This window comes from Erithacus rubecula, assembly GCF_903797595.1.
Source record: "Erithacus rubecula genome assembly, chromosome: 11".
Classification (NCBI taxonomy): Eukaryota; Metazoa; Chordata; class Aves; order Passeriformes; family Muscicapidae; genus Erithacus; species Erithacus rubecula.
In genome coordinates, this window is record NC_136663.1 from 20,625,954 (window position 1) to 20,649,612 (window position 23,659).

The window sequence follows — 23,659 nt, forward strand, 5'->3', positions numbered from 1 at the left end:
AGAAAAAGCAAGAAGACAGACAGAAGCCAGGGAAGTCTGAGACCTGTTGGAAGAGAGCTCCACCATCTCTTTGTTATCAGCAGTTTCCAGGCTGAGCCTTTGTCTGACACTTGTAACCCCCTTCCCACCCACACACATTCCTTTCCAGCAATGCTGCTTTATTTGGCTTGTCATTATCTTCTTGTTAAATCCACTTAATTGGTGCATTTAACTCTTTGTGTTCCTTAATAGATCCTCTGATATCGCTTGTTTACTGTGAAAAAACCCCATAGCCTTAAGGATTACATTTCAAAACAGTATCTAAATTGAGACAGGTCTTGCCAGTCCCAGTGACCAACTGTGCTGCTCCAGAACTCCCATTCACTCCATGAGACACAAGGCAAGCTGGACTTGATGAGCTGTGAAGCTGTCCAAGTCAAAGTCTTCACACAGCCAGGGTATTTCCAGAAATCCAAAGTCTGCTTTTCCACATGCTTCTTTAGGACAACAAATCTGCTCTTGCTATGGACTATAAAGCTTTTAGTGCCTCTGTTTGCAGACTGGAAGGGATCCTCACTCTGCTGCCCAAAGGTGATCAGTGTAATTCCCCATGTGTTCTGTACCTGCCCTAAATTTCCATAGCTAGATCTGCCAAGAATCTAAGGAAGGAAATCCTAACTGTAAGTGATGCCAGTAAAAACCCTGATGCCATTATGTCAGGAAATTTTAAAAAAGAATTAAATATTCCTCTGGCAATTTGGTTTTATCTGGGCAACTGCTGCAAGCTTTACAGCCCCAACTTCATGGCACCATCAGCAGCTACACTGGCAACTTCATCAGTATAACCCAGCCCAAAGTCTCCACAGCCACTGCCCAAGGCAGCACACAGCTCTGATGTGGAATGAGAGCCTCTCTCCTTCTCAGTGAGTGTTTCTGTTGAAAGACTGGGAGTGGGGAACCTTACCCTTGATGGGCTTTGATCCACAGGAATTTGAAAATGTACTTGTAGAGCAAACACTCTTCACTGGGGGTGTAGCACTAGGGATGCAGCTGGGCCTGGCACCTTCATGCCAAGGCATCAGCCAAAGTGCAAAGAGCAGAAAAAGTAGGAATGTGCAAGGATTTAACTCCTACACACCCTCTGCTAGGGTTTGTGCTGGTCAGGGCCCCTCTAAATGTTTGGGAGGGAAATCAGGGGAAAAAAACAAGCAAAACCTCCTATAGCACCAGATGTTCTTAATCCATGGGGTTTTTTTTTCTGTGTCCAGTGCCACACTTTTGGGAGCAGGGCACTGAGCAGGGAGGCTCCAGAAAGCTTTGGCAGAGAAGAGGCCCCACAGCTTTTCCCTGCTGATATCAGGGAGGCCCTGCATCTGTTGGTGGAAACAGCATGTTTCTGACATGGCAACAACATGGGTTAAATTCCAGGCATGAACCAGGCAAGGGAGTTTTAACATGTTAACATGCTCTACCAGGGGAAAAGCTGAAGTATTTTTAGCATGCCTGGAGTGTTTGTCTCTGCACTGTTCTGGCCTTTTTTGGAATTGCTAACTCTGGTCTGGAAACAAATACAATAGCCTATGCAGTAGTGAAATACCACTTATTTTCTTTTATTGTTTGCCACAAAGAAGACTATGAGTTGTACTTTAAAGAGATTAAAGGAGAAACACCCATCAGCCACTTTCAGCACAGCTCACTGCTTTTATAATGCCACTTGCAACTTCCCTATTTCTGCCCATGCCCCCCACCCTTTCCTACTTACATGCTTAGCTCTGACAGAATCACAGAGGAGAATACATTTTTCTTCATGATGAAATTCCATCCCAGGTTGTTGCTTGAAGGCATTGCCCTTTGCTCTCCTGTTTGACTGAGATGAGTGCAGCAAGAGGGGTCAACAAAAGACACATTGCCCTCTCATCCTGCCCCTCACACAGCTACTCAGATCAATCTCCAGGATTTGTCAGGGAGAAGCATCTGTTGACAGATTATTTGGTTTTATCTTGTTAAAAACTCACCATGCTGTGCTGGGGCAGAGCCCAGCAAGTGAGTTAGGGATAAAGGAGGAGATGAAGTTTAAGCACAAATGTAACAATAAGAATCAACACAAGGTAAGTCTGAGGACTGAAAGGGAAATCACATGGACTGAAGAAGGGACTCTCCCCCTCTCCTATTTTTTTATCCCATTTCATATAATATACCCTTCCTCCTCCCCTCTGCCTGGTGCTAGCATAAACATGCAACACAGCAGTAAGGAGCAGCCATCTGACAGTCCCATGCTGCACACAGCTGCCACCAGCATGCCCAGGGACCAGCTACACCCAGGCCACACATGCAAGTCACCCAGGGAAACACAATTCTTAGAAGGATTAATGTGATGTGGTTGCAAATAGGAGACTATGGTTGATCATCTGCTCCTGCTTGATGGGAGAAGAGAACAAGCCTTTTTTGTGTCCCAGTTCTTCTCTTCCTCCTCTTCAGAGATTGCCATTGCCAGTCTGGAATTACTTCTCCAGTTACTTCTTGTTGCTTCTGGAGTGGGAGAGAAGATGGGGCGAGGGGGTTGTGCTTGGCAAGTCAGACTCATCTCTCAGGCAGCAGGACAAAGAAGATGGCCTTGAGGAAATGACCAAAACTGCAAACAGCAGCCACGAGCCAGTGGGAGCGAAGGCTGGGGTCAGTGTTCACCACACATTTGGTGATGTCTGCCTAATGAGGAGGGAAGAGAGATCATCAGAGAGAGGTGCCCACATCAGCCACTTCTGCAGGCTGTCCCAGCCCCACAACCCATGGTGTCACACCAAAGCTGCTGCAGCACCAGATGTTGGCTCTGACAATTCCACACACTGAAAGTCATTAAATCAGGCTCAAAAGCCCTGCAAAATACACTTTCCTAATTCCCCACCAAAGAGGCAAAGTGTCCCCCTCTTCAGTTACCCCTAGGGAAAGAAATGCTACAGGAAGATTATCCAGCACTTCTCATTTTGGATAGCTAAATACAACTTTCTTTCTCTGTTCAAAAGGTCTAGGAAGCCTTAGCAGTATCAGCATTCCCATCCTTTTCTGTAAAGCCAGATGCTTCCCAGAGGTTGTCCTGTTTAATATCAGCTCAAGTTGCTTGTACATTTTCTCTTGATTTAATGTTTTCTTTGGAAGACATTCAAGCAAGTCATCCCCCAATTTAAATCCAAAGCAATGCAAGCTTTGAGCTTTGTTTGTGGAAATATATATGCCAGCAGAGATGCCTCCCAGATGTGTGGGTCTCAAAAGATCTCTTGGGCAGCTGGTTTCAAGTATTAAAAAGAAGCTGGCTTGCAATGATTGAAAAAAAAACAAAAAACAAAACAAAACAAAACAAACCTAAAAAACCTAGTCAAATTGGTAGAAACAGGCTCTCAGCTAGCATGGGAAGGAGAAAATGGCAAATATTGAGAAGGTGAAGTGAACAGGACAGAGGTAGAGAGGAAAGCGTATTTTCTGGTGCAGAAATAAAAATTAAAAGCTTTGCCCATGATATAACTGAGTTCTGGTTAAACTCCAGCCTAGCAGAAGATGTGGACTGTATTTGTGTGACAGAGGGTGCACTGTTAGCACATCAACCCCATGTGGTTTGCAGTAACAGATTTTGGGTGGCAAATGGGAACAATAATCACATCACAAGGTTGGCAAATGTTCATATCCCCAAAAGCTTTTCTTTACAAGCTCAGCTCAGCAGTCCTCCAAATTTACTTTCTGACATTAGCACAGACAAGTGAGATTCTCAATTCTGAGGTGTTCCTCTCCAAACAGGACATGAGAGACCATGAATGCTCCAATAACCTCCTCTATTCCTTCTGCTTGGGCTCAAGACTTGCATGAGCCTTGCTGACCAACCTTGGTCATCATTAGAAGAAAGGGAAAGGGAGCTGAAGGGATAAATCCCAGAGTCTGGTTAGTGAGTACAGCCACACTACCCAACCCCATCATCACCTACAGACCAAAGCTCTGGAGCCAGCAGCTCCCACATGTCCCAGCAGCACCTTGTTCACCATGTCTGGAAGGCTGGCATGGTGCACCTCACCACAATGCTGACCTGGGAGCATCAGGAGATGATGAGCCTGTGAATAACTAACAAGTAGAGACTGCAGAGGGGAGGAATACAGAGCATGAAATGATGGGAAGGTGCAGGATGAGAGGAGAGAGCTGAGTCAGCACCAAGCTGTGGAAATACTGCTGCCTATAGCTAGAAAACACAAGCAAACACAGCAAGCAGAGCCAAGACAGTTACCTGAGATGCTGCAATGTGGTACCAGTGGTTACAGGTACTTTGTATTGTGGAGGAAAGTAAGGTGAGTCTCCCTGAACACTTCCAGAGATGGCTTAGCACACTCACCCTATTTGAATTGGAAAATAGTCTGAGCTGATTCAACCTCTCAGATTCTAGAAACCTGCATGGAGTTCATGTTTAAAACACAGTTGTGTCAAGCTATCCTTTTAGTTGAGAGAAGTCATGACATGCAGTTACCTGTCTGAACACTCATGGTAGGGTACCTGATCCTTGAGAAACATCAGCTCTGATGGGCTTTAGTGCCCCATGTGAGCCAGTGCAAGGCCCATACAGCTTGGTTACAGCTGTAGAGGGTTAACTGCCAGATGAGAAAAGGTGAACTGCTATGTTCACCCAAAGGCAATGACCTCACTGCTCTAACCAAGAGGAGCTGCACTCAGAAGCACTTAGTACAGAGCTTGCTTAGATAAGCAAAATTACTCAGCTGTTTAACAATTGCTTTAGCTGCTGTTATCCAAATCAAGCCTACCTGATAAGGCAGTGGAATTGAAAACTTCAAAGCTACTTAAGGCTTTTTGCCTTGTCAGGCACTGATAAACTGTTACAATGTCAGTTTGATGTTCTGTGTTAATTATTCAAACAAATTCAAGTCACACACACTGCTTCAGAGCAAATGCTGCTAAAAAAAGTTTAAATCTTTCCATTCTACTGTAAAGCCACTGAGGCTGCAAACTCTTCCCAGGAAGAAATGATGTCTCAAAGGCTCTTTCTTGCTCTTCCTGTGAGGTTTGCATTGAGTTCTGTGGTCTTCTCACCCTATGGAAGCAGCATGGGAACCTGCTGCTGAATAAAGAATTTCACATGCCTTTCCAAAGTCTCCATGGTGTCTTTCCTGGACCAGCTCAGGCCATAGGGGTTACTCTTGGCAGCCTCATCCTAGGCTGATGTGCAGGAGATGTGGGCCATGTGAACAAGGATGGCATGCCAGGACAAACCAACACCAGCTAGGCCTGGGAGTGGGGGAGAAGTTCCACCAAAGAGCTGCTTGGTTTGGTCTGGTCTGTGAGTGAGCAAGGCTGGGAAATTCCTGCTGCAGTGCCTAGATCAAGAGGAAGAATATTCAAGGAGGCTCAGCACAAGATGGAATTAGCAGCCTTTCCCCAGACTGAAAGGACCCCTCATTTCTAGAGGAAAAGAGCTTCCTTTGCACAGCCCAGAGTTGCTGATAAGGGTGTTGGAAATGGGCTGTACCAGAAAAACCCAGCAGCCTTCACAGCCTTGTGTTTGGTGGGGGCAGTGAAGTTGGCTTCCCTTCCTTAAGGCCAGATCCCAAGAGCAATCAGCATGGATTCAGCAGCTCCAAGAGGAATGTGCTGCCCAGCTAAAGAGGGATGGCTGGCAGAAGGAGCCAGTGGTGGATTTATCTCCTCAGCCACACAGAACCACTGCTGCTCTGGACATGGGTTTTGCAGCACGCTTGCTATGCAAGAAATTTTCCAAAAATATCCTTTTGGACCTACCCAAACACTCTGTTTTGAACTCTAATGAAGCAATACAAAAATTAAAACAAGATGCTAACTTAGCAGAGCATGCAAGTTCTACCAAAGCAAAGAAAAAATAGTTGGAAACTAGAAAGAGATGTGTTCCTATGCAACATTTCTGTTTTAATGAAACTAGATCTTAGGGAAAAATGTTTCAGAGAATGCATTTCAAGCAGTTCTGCATGTGTGCAGTTAAAGTAAGCCTCAAATGATACTGAGGTAGGGACTGGCATTCACAGGCAGGAACAGTGTTACTCAATCCCAGGACATCCTCTTCACCTGCCTGGCACAATCAGTTTTTGGAATGCAAAATGAAACAGGTCAGGGCATTCAAATCAAAGGTTACTTTCAGCCCAAGCAAACAGTTCTCTGAGTCAGCTGGCCTCAAGGTGACACAGATTTAGAGAGAGCAGGGATGATTTAAGGTAGGATTGGTACTTAGTAAATTCAAGACATCCAAAATCAGAACAATGATACTTTTCCAGCTCTTCCTCACACTCCTGAAGAAATCAGGTAACTGAACCAGCTACTGACAGTTGGAGAGTCTCAGCACAAAGGAGCAATACTCAGTCTGGAAAAAGACAGCCCCCTCTCTCCAGATCTTTATGGGTGAGGAGCCTGATCATTTCCTGATAGCTTAGGAATAAATTTCACCTCTTGGAAAAGAGGGAGTTTGCTGCAGTGGCTCAGTCTGGAAAGAGTGCATGCCTTGAGAACAAGATGTTCTATGAGTTCTGAGATGTTTTTGTTCTGAGTGGTGTCATAGGGCAATATTTTGTCCCAAGTAGCATCTGCCCAGCAGCACACTAGAGGATCCAAGGACTGTCTGTGTCCCTGCTAGACAGGCACATGGAACCTGGTACACACAGACATCACCCAGCTGCCAGCCACTAACACAGCCAGCCAGTCAATCCAGTCAGCTGAGGGGGGTCACTGGAAAGGTATCCAGCTATGCCACAGCATCAAAATAAAGTTCTTACTATGAATGATCCCCCACAGGAACCAATGGTCTCATTGGGAATAGAGAGACCAAAGAAATCCAGTGCTTAGGGGTGAAATGAGAATTAAGCTGGCAGGCCTCATTTTCTGCCAGTTTCCAAAACAGCTGGCCAAGAGTTTTACAGAATTAAAGAATGGTTTGGGTTGGAAGAGACTTAAAGGTCATCCAGTCCCACCCCTGCCATGGGCAGGGACACCTTCCTCTAAAATCAGCCTGCTCCAAGCCCCGTCCAACAAAGCCTTGGACACTTCCAGGGATGGGGCAACCACAGCTTCTCTAGGAAACCTGTGACTGTGCCTCACAGGAAGGATCCTTACAGTGTCCCACTATGACTGGCTGTTAGCTCTAGAGAAGATCAGGAAGATAACAGGTGCTGGTGGGTCAGGATTGAATGATTATGTCTCAGCTATGCAGCAAGCTGAGGATAAGAATAACTGATGTTTTTGAAGATAACAGTTACACAAGTCTAGCATAAGTGTAAGTAGGACAGAGGTGGCCACAGCATTGTGAAAGAGAATCTCACATAAAGAAAAAGCCTTTTTTTGCATAAATCTGCAGAGACCACACCCTCACTTTCATTAACTGGGATATTTCCTGGTCTGGACACACAGAAACAAGTTCAATGAGACAGCACTTCTTACCCAGCCTCCTCTCCTTTTCAGCCATGTCACCAAGGTCTTCCTCACAAACTCTCCCAGGCAGTCGACGATGGTGTGAACCATGGCTGGCTGCGCGTGCCGCACGCAGTCCACGGCCAGCCCGGCTGCCACGGCGTACAGAGACACCACCTTGCCCCACGTTATGCCTGCCAAAAGGAAAAAGGCCAGTCATATTTACACACTGCTCAGTCTTTGTAAAGGTGGTGTCTGCACCACTTAATTAGTGGCTTGTCTTCATTTTCTTCTGTCTTCACTCAGAGTCAGGATTAAAAACACAAAGGAGATGAGTATTCTCGTGTTTGGGCTTGGTTGTTTATTAAATCTTATCTGAAGTACAGAGAGTTCTGTAGCACCTCTAGCTACCAGCTAAAAGTGAGCAAAATGGAGGTGAATCCAGCTAGTTACAAGGTGTTTTAAAGCTAAACAGTCCAATAGAGAATTAACACCTACATTATTTATACTTTTGACCCAATAACCAAACTCCTGTGACCCACAGTGCAGCACCAACTGTCTAACCAGAAACTACTGTCTGAAATAATGAAGAAGGAAGAACACAGAAAGAGACAGCACCCAAAATCCTCCATCTTGTCCCATACCTATTACTATATTCTGAACACTCCAATTTTAAAACCCTTCACCATATGAAATCACACACCTCTATTTTAACTGCACACCCATCACTCTAACTCCATCACTCAAATTTGGAAGGCTTCTCCAAGGTCAAAAGCAGTGTTCTCCAGGGGGTCAGTGTCAGAAAACATAGAAAGCTCAAAAATTCCAGGTTTCTGGGATCCAACAAGTCTTGAATAATCAAAGGAAATCCTCTGCTTCATTATATGTGACCATGTTGCCTCTGTGCAGGCTCTGTGTGCTCTCCACATGCGGGTAAAGAAATAGCAGGAGACCAGAATCAGGGAAAACCTCCACACAGAGAAGAAGAATGAAATAATCTGACCTTAGTATAGTTTGATTGCCTCTCAGCATTGCCTGCAGAGCTTTGGATAAAAAGCAGCCCAAAGGCACTAAGGTGTGCACTACCAAATATGTTCTGTATTGCCACTGGCTCTCAGCCATGCATGTGATGCATAGGAGGTGATAGAATTCAAATAGTTTGAACAAGCTGGGATTTTTGTCTTCAACATAAAGCTTAAACAGCCTTAGACAAAGCATTCCTTTTTTTTTCTAATCACTGTTCCAATGTGACACTCAAAGCATACAAGATAAGCATCTTCACTTTTACAGTGGCACAAAAGCAGCTAAGGGAGGCAAAGTTACAAGGCCAAGACAGTTCACAGAATCATTGTTGGAATAGAATCCTAAGCTGGATGGACCAACAAGGATCACTGAGAGCAGCTCCTGGCCCTGCACAGGACATCCCAACAATCCCACCCTGTGCCTGACAGCATTGTCCAAAAGCTTCTGGATCTCTGGCAGCCCTGGATCCATGACATCCACTGGTGTGCCTGTTCAGTGCCTGACCACCCTCTGGGGAAGAATCTTTCCTAATATCCAATCTAACCCCCATGACACAGCTTCATGCCATTTCCTTGTGTCCTTCTGCTGCTCACCAGAGTGCCTACCCCTCCACCTGCACTCATGAGGGCTGCTGTCCTCTTCAATAAGGATTAGGGCTCAGTCTCCACCTGAAAAGCTTCAGGGATTTGGCCACAGCCTACTTAATATTGTCTGTGCTACCCTACTGAAGACAGTGCAGAGGTGGAGAGTCAGCCAGTTATCTAATCTCCCAGAACACAGACAGCCTTCCTGCCAGCACTGTCTCCACAGGGAAGTTGTCCCAGCACAGTCACCTTCCTGCTGGTGTTAGTGATAAGCACAGGAGCTCAGCTCTAGGTGCCAGCCAGCCTCCCGGGGGCTCCCCTGAGCCTTACCAGCACCACTGAGAATAAATCCTTCATGCTCAAACACTGCAGTCATAAATCCTTCATGCTCAAACATTGCAGTCAGCTGCTCCTCATCAGGCTTTTCTCAGGATCAGTGACCTGGAAACACAACCCTCTCACTCCCATGCAGAACTACAGCTGGCATATCCCCCTTGTACTTTATTAACTGTAATAGCCATATTTATTAAGCATATTGTGAAGTGTTTTACAGTATTGGGTCTCTATTGAATCTGTTCAGAGTTTCCTCCAAATATATTCAGAAACCTGGTGAAGTTCTAATACTTAAAAACCACACATAAGTGTTCTTGAAAAGCTGCAACAAGAAAGAAAAGAGGTGAGAGGATGGAAGGATGTGTGCAATCTATGCACACAGATAACAGATCTATGGATCAGGAGGGGCTAAATACACCATTAGAAAATTGGATGTGCTCAGCAAGAAAAAAATACAATTTAAATAGGGTGAAGGGTCTCCCTCTTTCCTTCATTGCACTCTCAGACCCCCAGGTAGCCTGAATCACCCCTGAGATGGAGCTCCATCCTCCTCATAGCTCTTCTCATTGCAGCAGAATGTCCTATATTTTTTTAGAAAACATGCAGATTTCAGAACATTTCCACAATTCTTACAGTTGGTGCTTCAAAAGGGGCACTCACACTAACACTTTCAGGAATTGCTTGCTTTTCTTTTCCTTAAATAATAATAATAAAAAAACCAAACTAAACTTTAGAGGAACTCTTCAAATGTCAGCCACAGTAATACCTTGTTAGACTGAAGAAAATCCATTCAGTGTTACAAAAAACCCCACACTTTTCATGACTAATGCAAGATAAAAATCTACAGATGAACTTTTTGTGGGGCTCTGCAGCAACAGTAGCAGCACTAGCTCAAATCCCCTGTGATACTCTCCTTCCCCAGAACTATCCCAGAAATCAGAGGAAGTTATTAATGTAGCTAAAATGAGTGTTCTTCTTTTGGTTTTATTTGCTGAGACCCTGCTGTGTCCCTGACACCAGCACTGTCACTCAGGAAGTTCACTGCCTGTTTGGCATTCACACTATTTATCTGCCTTTCTCACATTGTGTGTCACCATGACAGCCAGCAGAATGAGCCAGGAAGAGGCTATGAAACCACAGAAGACTAGACAGAGGGGTTCTCCCTGCAAGGAAGAGGCTGTCTGAGTGCAGGTCAGTACAGTTCTACCTCATGAAAGAGGCCTTAAGGGGTAATAACACTCCTTGCTGATGATATGTTCAGGACCAGAGCCTCAGCTGGCTTATATTCAGCTTCAGTATAAGTCAGTTTTGCAGTTCTCCATCCCTGCAGAAATATGGTTCCTTGCATCTTGAGTTACATAACAAAAGTTACCCAAAATTCCAGGGAAGAGTTCACTGGCTTATTCCCAAGCTTTTGCTGACAGCACTCTTTAAATATCTGAAGCAAGTCCATTAGCTCTGAGATATTTACATGGCAGTAACACAGACTGACAGGACTGAAGTCACTCTGGTACAGAAAGAGAGCTCCAGTCTCCAGGGCTGCAGAAAAGTGTATCCACAGCCTGTGAAACATAGGGGCTCAAGGATAGAGGACCCATGACTGCCCCAGCAGACAGGAAAGCAGTTTGCTCTAAGGCACATCAGTCCAGAGAGGATGGAGAGGAAGCCCTTCAGCTCCAGCTCCCCTGCCAGGATTGTTCCATAGTGGTACTGCTGCAGGACTTGCAGGAGGTGAGTGCTGGCACATGGAGAGAACCCCTCTCTCTTTGACAGAAGGGGAACGAGTTCTTGGGTAATGCTTATAATGGTGATGGATGTGGAGGGCTCAGGGGTCACATCCTCTTTTCAGAGCATGCCCTTAAGGGTCAAACCAATCCTTCAGTCTGCCTTTCCTGTTACTAGCAGAGTCAGTCCATGGGGGCAGGAGAGGAGGAAATCCCTTCCTGATTTCCATTTTTCTGGAGTCCTCTTGCCACTGCTGGAATCAGAAGATGGAGACAGCAGGCTGGGCTTCTCACTCTCAACAGCAGAGCACAGCTTATGCTCCTCTTCTCACTAATATTGTAGGAAGCAGGGGAAGAGCAGGTACCTCCAACACCTGGGCCATGCTTGTGGCCAGGCCCCCTGCCCAGGAGAGCTCCAGCAACCATCCAGCCCCAGGCAGGAGAGGGAACAAGCCTCAGCAGCCATCCTCTGCACTTTCCCAGGACACCAGCTCCATTTCTCTCTCAAAGACTCTCTTGGCAGGGGCAGAGGAGCACAATTACTGAGAGGGCAGTGCCTTTGTCTCCCATGACATCCAGGCCAGGTTCAAAGTGACACTAGAATGATGCATCTCAGCACAAGCTGGAATTGCATCTGGCCAGTGCACATGAGAAGCAAAATTACATTGGCTTGCTCTAAATTCCTCAAAGGGCCTGGCTGTCATCCACACTGGGTAAAACAGGCACTCATCACCAAGCAAGACAATCCATTCACAGCTTCCCACTGTGTGGATTAACATGCACAGGAGCTAACAACAACAGGGAATGGAAAGCTGGTCCAAAAGGAACGGCCAAAAGAGAGAAAGCTCTGCTCACAGACATGGAACAAAAGGATATGGAAAAAGTGAAGGGCTGCTTAGAAGGCACTATAAAAAATAAATACAAGTTGCACTCTCTAGGCCAGCCATGGAGTGAAGGTATGTAAACACTGCTGAGCCCAGGGTAAAATGAATTAGCAGGAGAGGAATGCTCTTGAAAGTGTTCCTGCTCATATGAGCTTGTCTGCCCCAGGGGAGAGATGAAGAAACCATGAGACATGACTGTGCAGTCTCAGGGCACCACACTACCTGAGGTTATTCAAATAAACTTCCTTCTGCTCCACTCAGCATCAAAGTCCTGCTCACAAATCAGACCTTAAAGAAACATGATCCACAGCTACACTTCAACAGCTGGGAGAATACAGCCAGACACAACAGGCTTTGGTGGAGAGAAAAGCTGAAAGGGGTGTGCACAAGGCAGGAAGCTCAAGTCATAAAGCCTAAGCACTGAGGGAGCAGCAGGATGCATTTCTAACAGCATTTCAGAGAAACCCTGAATGGTCTGGGTTGGAGGGAAACTCAAAGCTCATCTCATTCCAGTCCCCTGTCATGGGCAGTGTTACACATCAGCCAATTCCAGGGTTAAAACCAAGGTTGTTTTGCTTTGGATAGATGCACAGGAGAAAATCCCAACCAGATATTCTCAAGAGGCAAAAAAACACATGAAAATTTGCTGGAAAACAACAGAAAATTAGGGAACATTGGTAAACGAGTAAATGCAACATAACATCACTTACCATTGCATAGACTTAGCCTACTGAACATAAAGAATCTTTAAACCCATTCAATGTCACATTACATGAGAAGAGAGAAGAAGAAAGGAAAAAAACAGAAAGAAGGAAAGATACAGCAAAACAGACATATAGGTACCAAGTCCTGGGTTCCAGTGATATAACACTCCAAAATGAAGGTAGGGTTAAAGGACAATGATGTGCTGCTTTGTGGTCAGGCTTGTTAAAGCTTGGGCCCATCCTGGACCTTCCTGCCAGGTGGGACCTGTGGTTTCTCAGACACTCAGGGACTGGGGCAGGTAACTCTGGGGGGCTGCCTTCAGTGTGCCATGGCTGACAGACACTCTGGGGTGGGGGTACAGGGGCCAGGGCACCACCTCACCCGAGCAAGGTCTGACCCTCTCCCCACCATGCATTCCAAGCATCCTAAGATGCCTCAAAACAGATTACTTTTCCCAGTCTCTGACAGTCAGGGACACCTTCCAGTATCCCAGGTTGCTCCAATCCCCATCCAACTTGGCCTTGAACACTTTCAGAGAAGGGGCAGCCACAGCTTCTATGGGTAACCTGTGCCAGGGCCTCATCTTCTCTAGGAAAAATATCTTTTTAACAACTAATAAAAACCTGTTAGTATGAAACCATTCCCCTTCATCCTATCACTCCACAGCCTTGTAAATATTCTCTCTCCAACTTCCTTGTTGGCTCCTTCAGAGAGTTGAAGTCACAGTTAGGTCACTGGGAGCTTCTCTTCTCCAGGCTGAACAACCCAAACTCTCCCAGCCTTTCCTCTCAGCAAAGCTGCTCCATCCCTCTGATCATCCTGGTGCCTCCTCTGGAATCTCTCCAGCAGCTCCAGGTCCTTCCTGTGCTAGGACCCAGGGCTGGAGACAGGTCTGAGTGGGGCAGAGGGGCAGAGTCTCCCCCTCCCCTGCTGCCCAGCACATGGCTGGTTTCTGGGTCTCAGTACACAGGGCCAGGGCATGTCCAGCCCTCACTCACCAGTACCCCCAAGCCCTTCTCCCAAGGTTGTTCTTGATCTGTTCATCCCAGCCTGGATTGATCCTGGTGGTTGCCCTAACATAGATGCAGCATCAGCACTTGGCCTTGTATAACCTCATGAGATTCCCATGGGTCACTCTCAAGCTTGCCCAGGTCCCTCTGGATGTCATCCCATCCTTCAAGTGTGTCAACAGCACCAGTCAGCTTGGTGTCATCTACATCCATTTGCTCCTGCAGGGAAAGTGCTTTCTCCTCAGAAAGCATTAACCCTACATTCCTGTTACACAGGGCTCACTTCAGCTCAGGCACTCTTGATTGAAAACCAAACCCAGTAAAAACCAGGCTGGAAGCTTTGAAAAAGCCCTCATGCCTAGCAGCTCTTACCAACAGGACAGAAGTGCTTCCTTTAGGAAAGGAAAATGCCTCTCCCTTTTCTACTTCTGTTTTTCCACCAAGTGACCTCTTCCTTCTTGCATTTGTTTTAAAATCTAAGGTAAATGTCAGCTCAGCCAGGTCCCAAACCAAAGCTTGTTCAAGTCAGGGGAAAGTCTCCTGCTACCTGCAGAGCACCTTTGGACCACAAATGAAAACCAATGGCAACATCACAGAGATGATGCTATTACAGATCCTTTGCCATCAAAAGCAGATCAGGGCTCTGCAGTACTTGTCTCCACACAGATGGGCTCTCCTCACCCTGAAAAACTAGTGAGTTGTTTGGGAACAGGGGAACAAAATACAGCTTGAGCCTAAAGTGTCTTCTCCCAGATGACAAGCCATGGGGCAAGAGGAAATGGCCCCAAATTGTTCCAGGTGATGTTTAGATTGGGTATTAGTAAAAATTTCTTCACTGGAAGAGGAGGCATTGAAACAGGCCTGCTCAGGGCAGTTTTGGGCTTAGTCAAAAGTTGTAGACAGTGTGGACAGGAAGTGAGCACAGACAGAGCTACAGTGTGAAGACTCAAAACCAGACCACAATGTGAAAGAATAGACATGTAAAAGATTAAGGAGAAATCCTCTCCAGCAATAAAGGCTCAATATCCCCTGCTTCCTTGCTGGAAAGGCATTGTAAGTGTCTAGTGGGGCTCCCCAAGCTGTCTACGCACTGTAGTGTCAGACTGTAGCTGTTTTCTTAATAAACTTAGTAAGTGGCATGAAAACTCAGACTGAACTTGAGTGTCTGGTTTCCTTTTTTCAATAAGAGCCTCTTTCCTCTGAACTATGAAAAAAAAAAAAAGGAATTAATGTCTGACTGCTACAGTCAACTCCAGTTTGCTGGATTTATTGTTAAATACTGAGTTTTGAGACTGCAGTGGGATCCAGGAATGTTAAAAATCAGCAAGCTCCTACCCCATTGCCACTCAGCAGCATTATACCTAGGAGAAATTACAATAACAAGTTGATAAAAGCAATTAAATACACAACTCCCAGCAGAGATGAGAAAGAATTAAGAACAGAGCATGGAGAGCTCTGAGAAGGTTTGAATCAGCCCCTGTGCAGCCAGCACACTACTATTTCTGCAGCAGGGTGGCTCCAGAGGAGGGGCAGCACTGCCAACAGAGCTTGAGTCCAAAGTCCCCAGCACTGTCAGCCTCAGTGGGCTGAATCTAGATTCAATTCTTAATATCCTGAAAATCCAGGTTTTGAACTATGAGATATGATTTCTACTTTAATTTTAAACTACCCACACATTCTCAGGAGCTGAGAAGTTGAAGAACACCCAAAAAGTGCATCTCTCCATGGATTTGTCAATACACAGTGAGAGCAGAATTCCCAGGAGGCAGCAAGCTTTCATGGTTATGCAGCATCACAGCATCACAGTCTGCTCCACCTGCAGCATTCCTGGCTTAGCTCTGTGTGTCACTTCAGTTCTGGAGGTGGGCCAGCCCCAATGCAGTCAGCTGTACTCATCTAAAATTCAAATTCAAAATTCAATTCAAATTGCACCTAAGCCTGCCAACCTGACCATGTTTTTTTCTGTAAGCCTTGACACCAGTAAAGCTCAGCACTGAGTGACAAGACAGGGCACCTGCCAAACAGCCACACTGAGACATTCCTGCCATACTTGTTTTTTTCTGAGCTCACAGACCCTCCCAAGCCAGCCCAGTGGAAAGGCAAACTGCAGTACCAGCCACACAGTCCAATTCCATCCATTTCCCTAACCCAGGCAGTAAAATCTGCCCTGCTCAAACTGCCAGAAGCTCTGCTTCAGCAGTCCTGTCAGAGATCCATTTTACCATCTGTTATGATTCTGGGGAGGATCTGTACTCTCCAACACAGATCTTCAGACCTTCTGCATGTCAGGGCTTCTCCAGAGTGTCAGTGGTTCCAGATAAAGAAGCACAGTTAATCAACTGTGAGGATTAAAAGGTTTTGAGTGAGGTAGCCTATTTGAAAGCACAACTGACAGCTGGAGTTCTATCCTGTAGCAACTATTGCCAAAGTGACAAGAGTCCCTGCATCCTGTGACACTTCCCATGCTATTGTCACTGGTTCCAGTGGCTTCATACTGCTATGCTGCTAGCAAGTTGTTGCCTTCTTTGTTGGTTTTTTTTTGTTTGTTTTGTTTTGTTTCAAATCTTTCCCTTCCACAGACAACACAACAAGACATTGCAGAAAAACCTATAACCATGTCAGAACCTGCCTGACATAAATCCCTCTAAAAGGTTTCTCTTCCCTCAATTCCCACAGGCTGCTTTTCCAGTTGTGAGCAGGGATTGTTTCCAGGAAGAGCTGAACACAGCATAAGGCACGTTTTTGCTTCTGACCATCATCTCTGGAGCCAGTCTAACAGCAGCATCAGAACACTCACATCTAAGCAGGGAGAAAGCTGAAAGCAACACCTCATCTGGAACAGCCTTAAGGACCAAGACTTCCCCAACATGAGAAAGGCAAAGCAGCAGCTCCCATTGCAATTCTGGGTGTTGCTGTGGGAAAGGAAGCCAGGAGGAGAGGAGCTCTCTTGTGATGAGTTGATTCTGGCTTCCAGCATGAGCAGAGTGAGCTGGAACAAGGGAGACTCCCATGCAATGAATCTTCTGCAGCTGCCAATGGTGAGCAAAGAAGTTTGGAATGAGTGACCTCCCTATTCAGTGAGGTAACAACCACCTCCTAACGAGGAAGGGCACAAGGTGCCTTCTAGAATGAGACAGAACCTACTGGGAGGATATTACAATGCAGGACATTTCCCTGCCAGAAGGCAGCAGAGAGGAGCTCTCATTAAACCATTAAAGCAGGGCACACTGCCAAACTGCCCAGAGCCCTTTCAGAAAGCAGGCCCCACCTTGCAGGCTTCTCCGAGAGAGGTGGCTCCATCCTGTTCCTTCCCACCCAGCCCTGTCTGTGTGTCTGTCTGGGCACTGTACCTGCAGTGAAAATCTGTGCAGCCACTGCCAGGAAGGCATCAGACACCACAGTCTCAGAGTGCAGAGAGATGTTCAGCTGGCGGGCGATGTTCCTGTAGACGTTGGGGCGAATGTACTCCAGCTCATCCCCTGCAAACAAACAGCCACAGTCAGCACACACAGCACCAAGCCCTGCTCTCTCCATGGAGGAATTACAGCTGGGAGCACCCCAGGGATGCCCTCAGCCTAAGAGGCTGAAGCCCAGCTCCACCTGGGTTTAGGCAGGCAGAGTGCTTAGGGTGATTTAGATGCAATTCCCTACCATCTGCAGCCTAGGATTCCTAAAAAGGAGCAGTGGCCCTGCAGCAGTGGTGTGGCTGCAGCAATCCCTGATATAAATGCTGTTCCCAAGCTGGCTGCCTGCCTGTCCTCCAGCACAGGAGACAGGTCTCAGATAAGCAAAGCCATGTCATTTTATTTCAGAAGTGAGAAGGAGGCATGTACATCCATGTAAGCTTTTGTGAGATACGCCCTAACTCAGCACCCATCAGGCTTGTACAAAAATGCCTGAAGTGCAAGAGAGAGAATCTTGAGAAACTCAAGAATGCTGAAGGCTGATGAAAACCAAGGATCCACCCAGAGCTGCACAACATTAATTAAACAAAGAGGCTCTCAGCTATTTTATGCTCACACATAAAGAGAGAGCCAATCTGGGTTAAAAATTATTAAAGAGATGTTAATTTGCATGGCTGATTTCTCAGCAGCAAGATACCTGACACACACAGACATGTGCTTTCACCTCCAGAGGTCTTTCTGCCCAGCTGGGAAATGGCAGAAGGTGTTAGGCCAGCTTAAAGATCAAGACAAAAATACCCAGGACAAGCAGAGAATCTCCTCCAAAAGGACTGAGCTATGGAGCTTGGGAAACAACAGTAAAGGTTTTCCTTTGTAGGAAAAAACCCACAGTTTTCGAGTAGTAGAATTAATAAATCCCAATCTCCAAGGGATTTCTCTCCCTATAGAGGTTCATGGATATTTAATGAAAGTAGCACAGCTGCTGTAGGAGCATGACAGAATGCAAACACCACATGGGACCAAGGCCCTTTGTGCATGGAAAGCCCTTTTTGGCTTAGATTTAGGACACACTGTGCTCTTTTCCTGCACAAGGGTGCTGTGGGAAGAGGAAGAGTTATCCCAACAGCTTTATATCCCACTGCAAAACTCAGGTGACTTGGCCCAGCCAGAAGGCAACTGATCTTCCTCAAAATTTCATTTATACGAGAGGTAAAAAAAACCATGTCACTGCAATCAGGATCTTGTTATGGAGCCACTAGCTACTGATCCTTAATTCATTTATCTGGCACTCAGCACAGGCAATACCCAGCCCTACAGAATTCCACAGCTGAGCTCTCCCAGCCCTTTCTGAGCATGGGATTGTCCCTGTTTGACAGCAAGAGGAAACCTGCCAACACATGGTCAGCCCTGATAAGAGGAAACCTAACTTAGACTACTGAGCAGCCTTTTCTCCTCACAGGCAGCACACAGGCTTCCTGGTAAATACAAGGAAATGGGGATAGCCCTGGTAAGCTGAGAGGGAGGCACAGGAGGCTGGGATCAGCACTTGGTAGTCTGCCACTGCTACAGCTTCTAACAAGCAGTGCCTGGAGGCCCCAGATGAGATCAGGGTTTGGTTGGAGGCACATATGGCCTGTTCTGCAGCAAGGCACACGGCAGGGAGGAGCATTTGGGGAAGGAAAGCATTCCCATGCTCAGAGAGCCTCCCTGCCCCAGCAGCCCCAGGACCTCTTCTGTGGCATGATACCCTGGTGCTGATCTCCAGTGTCCTTGTTCTGATACCCAGCTGTGCAACATTTAGAGAAATCTGGGGATTTCTCCTCCTTCCTCCAGTGATTGTGGAGGAATTAGCAGGGTAGCAGTGACAGTTCCCATGTGCAGAAGCTCATTGCAGTGGTCAAAGGTCAAAGTTCAGGTAAACCAAGCCCATGACAGTCACAGCAGGTTGGTCTGGGGTGCCTCATTTGGCCATACCATTAGGTTTCACCATGCCTGACTCATTAATTGCCATAATTAGCTGCTAAGCCTCACTGAGCTGATGGAGCCTCCCTCCCTATGACCTCCAACAGCATTGTCTGTGCCCAGGAATTCTGCTGACCCACCAGACTCCTCATCAGTCTCTGTGTGCAAGTGGCTAGGAAACACTCCAACTTCCCATCTCCACAGGCTTCTCAGAACTATCATGAAGGAAAAAACTGTTTGCTTGTTTGCACTGCTTAGGAAGTGGCTAAGGATTACCATTCCTGGCAGGTGACTGGATACCAGCAGGCATTGTGCTGGTTAGAGCAGCAAAGGGGAAAAGAAAGGAATGGGCCATGTGACAAGTGGAGTTTCTAAAAAAACAGGACAAAAACTATTCTTCATCTTAATGAGGAGGACTGCTCACCTTTCTGGTTGCATGGGTACCACATGGTGCTCTCCAAACAGATTTGCTCAGAGAAGGCACCAAGTTCCTGGGATTGTCAGCCAAATCTTTCCATCTGGACAATCCAGGAGACGCCTTCAGATCCAGTGAGCCACCTGCTTGCCCTTTAACATGTTCCTGGCCACCCACAGAAAATTGGGTTGAAAGTATATAAACCTCAACCCCCAATGCAGGCAGAGAAGAAAGTGAGTACAAATACACAGTGAGATTGACAGAAGAACAGAAAAATTCCCCCCAAAGACCAAACAACCACTGGAAACAAAAGCAGAGGTAAAATCAGCATAGAAGAGAAAAATAATGAATTTTTTTTTAAAGTCAGTTGTGAGAAACAGAGCTTTGCCTTAAAAAGGAGCTTAGGATAGTATCAAACTGGTAGAAAGGGGAGAAAGGGGGGAGACCAGCCCTGATCTTGACTTTTTTTATGCCCAGCTAATGCTTACTTCACCAGACCTGTCTGATGTAATTAAATCAGATGCAAATGCTGGTGGTAGCTCCCACAGATGTGAACTAATATACCAGCCTGCAGGCAAAGAGGGATGTTGGAAGCAACTCCCAAGAGTAATGACAAAGAGCTAGACTTGAGCACACAGGATGCTACTCAACCCAAAACACAGGCAACTGTCAACATTTAGAGGGTGCACCTGGTAGAAGCTCTAAAGCATATCTTCATGTCACAGCCTCCAGGCATGACCTTCAAATGGGTCTCCCTGAAGCCCCCATAGTTACTGTACTGTGAAGGTGGCACTGATTGGCAGAGTATGCCAGACAACACTAAACAACTCCTTGCTTCAGCAAAAAAAAGGAAAACTCAGGTCTTGCTGAATAACTAAGGTAGGCAAAGGAAATTTTAAAAGCAGCTTTTATAAAATCTCCCACAGCACATTTTCTAAGCAACTATCCCTAAATTAAAGCTGGGTGAAGCCCAGGTCCAGCAGTAGCAGTGCCCTAGAAGATGCCAGATGCATTGTGGTAATCAAGGCACTCACTGGAGAAAACACTGCTAAAATGCCCAGCTGAGACAGACTGCTCTAAGTACTGTGAGAGCTGTTACACAGCTGGAGACCTGTGCACACAGAATCAGTTTGCTGCTGGGCTTTCCTAGACTGCTTTGTGATTTTGAGCTGCTGCAAGTCCTCAGAAAAAGGCAATTTTGCAGAAACCCTGTGCTGAGCAGTGCTCCAAGAGACTGAGGAAACTCAAGCAAAGGAGCTGTTTAGGGAAGATCACCAAAACTAAAACTCAATGCCAGAAGCAGAGAAGAAAAACCTCTGTATATCATCACATGAAAAGTCTCTTCCAGAAGTCTGATCACTCCATCCAATCTGAGCTCCCCATCCCAGCAGGACTCACCAAGTCTCAGCAGGATGGTGGACACCTCGGCCAGCTTGCCCCCAGGCACTGGGGCATTGTACTCGGGTTTGCTCCAGCTGACACCTGCCTGAATCAGCCTCGAGTTTATGTAGTCTCTGCAGAGAGCCTTGGCTTGGGACACAAGCTCTTTGTCAGTGGGAGACCTGTCAAAAACCTCCATCACCTCTGCAGCAAAGACTGAGGAACGGCGTAGCACCTCCATCCTCGAGTGCTGAACCCACAGCTCTGCACGCACTGACTGGAAGGCTGAGCCAAAGCCTTTGATGAGAATCTGCAGGAGTTGTCTAGTAATCCTCTGTCCTCAAGGTCTGTCAGAGCTTCCAGCAGCTCTTCTCCACAGCCCAGGTTTTCATTTTAGCTGGTAAATAAAAGCATCTGTAAGTCCTCTAGCATTGCAAAGATGTAAATCAGAAGTTCAAGAACACAGTTATGCTGAAGTCAGTAGTATCACATTTGCAAAACATTTGCCTTGGTCCATCTTACAGATGGGGGTCAAAGTCTTGCATTTTTGAGCCACTGAGTATCCCTGGCAGCATGGTCCACAGAAGGGCTGCAGTTTTGAAACTCTTGAGGTGTTTCCTCTTTTCCCGTTCAGATTTAGCAGTTCTAGAATTACCCATCACAGAGACTAGACAGAGCATGGAAACACTTCACAGAATGTGCAGACAATCTCAGCTTGTTTCAATTAAACTGAAAAAAAAAAAAAAAAGAACCCCAAATACTAGTTCCAGTAACCTCAACCAGATGTCAACAGACATTCCAGCTCAGTAGGTCATGGATCTTTCTGAAGAAATGGCACTATTGCAAGAACAAAGGTATGGGAGCATTTGAAATGTCTTGATGGAGACAGTTTTCTGAGATACATTCTCAGTTTAGGTTTTGGTTGTGCCACGCTTTTCCCCCAAAAAAACATGCATACTACTACTTGAAAACATCTAGCAACAGCAGAGAAAGCAAAACAGAAAAGTAGATTTTTGGAAAGGTTTAAGCTGTGAATGCCTTAAGGGAAACATCAAAATTTCTTTAGAGGTACCTGGATTCATCTACTGCTCTGGGTTTTTCACCCAGTGCTGCTTTTGAAGTCAGAGTCAGACCAGTCTTTATTCAGATATTAATATATGCATTTTTCAGTCTGCCGTTTCAGCCACCTGCTTACAACGACGATTTTCAAACAAAACACAGCCAGTTATTTCAGTTTGCCCAAGGAAAAATATATTTACCTCTCATGTTGCACTTTTTCCCCCTCAGTAATCTCTTTTTGGGTTTGGTTTCATGTCTCTTTAGAAGATCTGCATCACTGGTTTAGGATTCACAGGTTACTGTCACACTTCTCTGGAGAGCATCAGCCTCTCCGTGCTTCCCACAGGGCTCATGCCAGCTCCTCCTTCCCCATCTCCATCAGCCGCACATGCCGGCTGCGCTCCGCCGGGATCCTTGGGCTTTGCTCTCCTGCTTTTAAGGGACCAGGCACAGAGGAAAGCTTCTGGCTTAAGCCTTGTAAGGAAGATGAAATAACCGGGAGGTGGGGTTGCTATGCCCAGAGAGAGACGCTTTCTCCTCCCCTTTCTTCTCTCTTAAGGAGGCTCTCTGTTGTTCTTCGCTGGGCTTCGTTCAAGGATTCGGCTTCAGGGTGAGGGTGAGAGCATCATTTCTGGACCAGGTTAACCCATGTAACAGATGGTGAATGCACTGCTGAAACAGGAATAATTCCTGCTGGATTCCCACAGCTGCTTTGACAGAGTTGATGTTGGTCTTTCATTTTCATCCAGTGCCAAGTGGGGGAATTAGACATTCATATTCATTTGTGAGTCCTACCAATTCAATCACCTCCATCATTTTGGACTATGTCCCTGCCCATGAAGGGGGCTGGAAATAGATGATCTTTAAGATTCCTTCCAACTCAAATCATTCTGTAATCCTATTATGATTTTATGATTAACACAGCTCAGGACTAAGGCAAGCAGAACTTACAACTCCCCCTGAACTACGAGTAGTCTGGTTAAAAAAAATCAAGTGGCTTTGTTGATAGGAAATAGTTTATCCAGAATGAAGTGTATTGCAGGAACTTGCCCACTTTATCTCAATGTGCTATGAAAAACATATCAATGAATTCCAATAGATTTATAAATTAATTTCAACTTCAACTTCTTGTTGTAACATTATCATATTAATGTCACAATGTTCAGCTTTCTTCCACGTGCACGTTACACCATTTCATCTCATTAAACCACATACAAATGTTGGCTTGCTGTGTTATGATTTGAAACAAAAGAAGCTTTAATAATAGAAGTTTCCTGCAGCCAAGAAATTCTACCAGACCAAACACAAATTCTCCCCACTAATAGTTTGTATATTAGCAATTGGGTGTCTCACATGTTTGTAACACAATCTTTCTGAAAGGAGGTCAGAAGTGAGAGGTAATTGCTGTCATCTTGTTGCCTTCAAGAAAAGACAGAACACCACCTCTCCAAGGTATGGGTCACATAAATCCCTCCAGTACAACGTGCACCAATGCTGATCTCTAAATCAAGGGATAAAAAGGAACAAATGAACATTTTAAAAACCTTCTTATGTGACGTACTGAACATTCTGGCCAGCATCCAACACACAGCTCGAGCACAGATTAACACAAAGCATGTTGGCTGCCATTAACTGCATTGCTGTCTTGGGAAAGGGCTGAGGTACCTCACACCCTTCAGCAACAGACCTTTCTGAGCTGCTGAGCTGGCTTTTTTCAGGGAAAGGAGCAGGGTTAAGGGGAGGAACATGCATGCTGAGCTCAGTGTGATCAGGGTAAGATG

At 46.0% G+C, this 23,659-nt stretch overlaps 1 protein-coding gene across 1 annotated transcript; it reads right to left on the reverse strand.

Moving 5' to 3' along the window:
- Nucleotides 1-1,565: 1,565 nt before the first annotated feature.
- BOK (BCL2 family apoptosis regulator BOK) lies at nucleotides 1,566-22,366 on the reverse strand. The gene is made up of 5 exons (XM_079315532.1): nucleotides 22,079-22,366; nucleotides 20,838-21,216; nucleotides 17,009-17,137; nucleotides 7,426-7,589; nucleotides 1,566-2,685 (listed from the first exon to the last, which is right to left on the reverse strand). Exons 2-5 carry the CDS (start codon nucleotides 21,058-21,060, stop codon nucleotides 2,560-2,562), a joined length of 642 nt encoding a protein of 213 aa, XP_079171658.1. The 5' UTR covers nucleotides 21,061-21,216; nucleotides 22,079-22,366; the 3' UTR covers nucleotides 1,566-2,559.
- Between the last annotated feature and the right edge of the window lie 1,293 nt (nucleotides 22,367-23,659).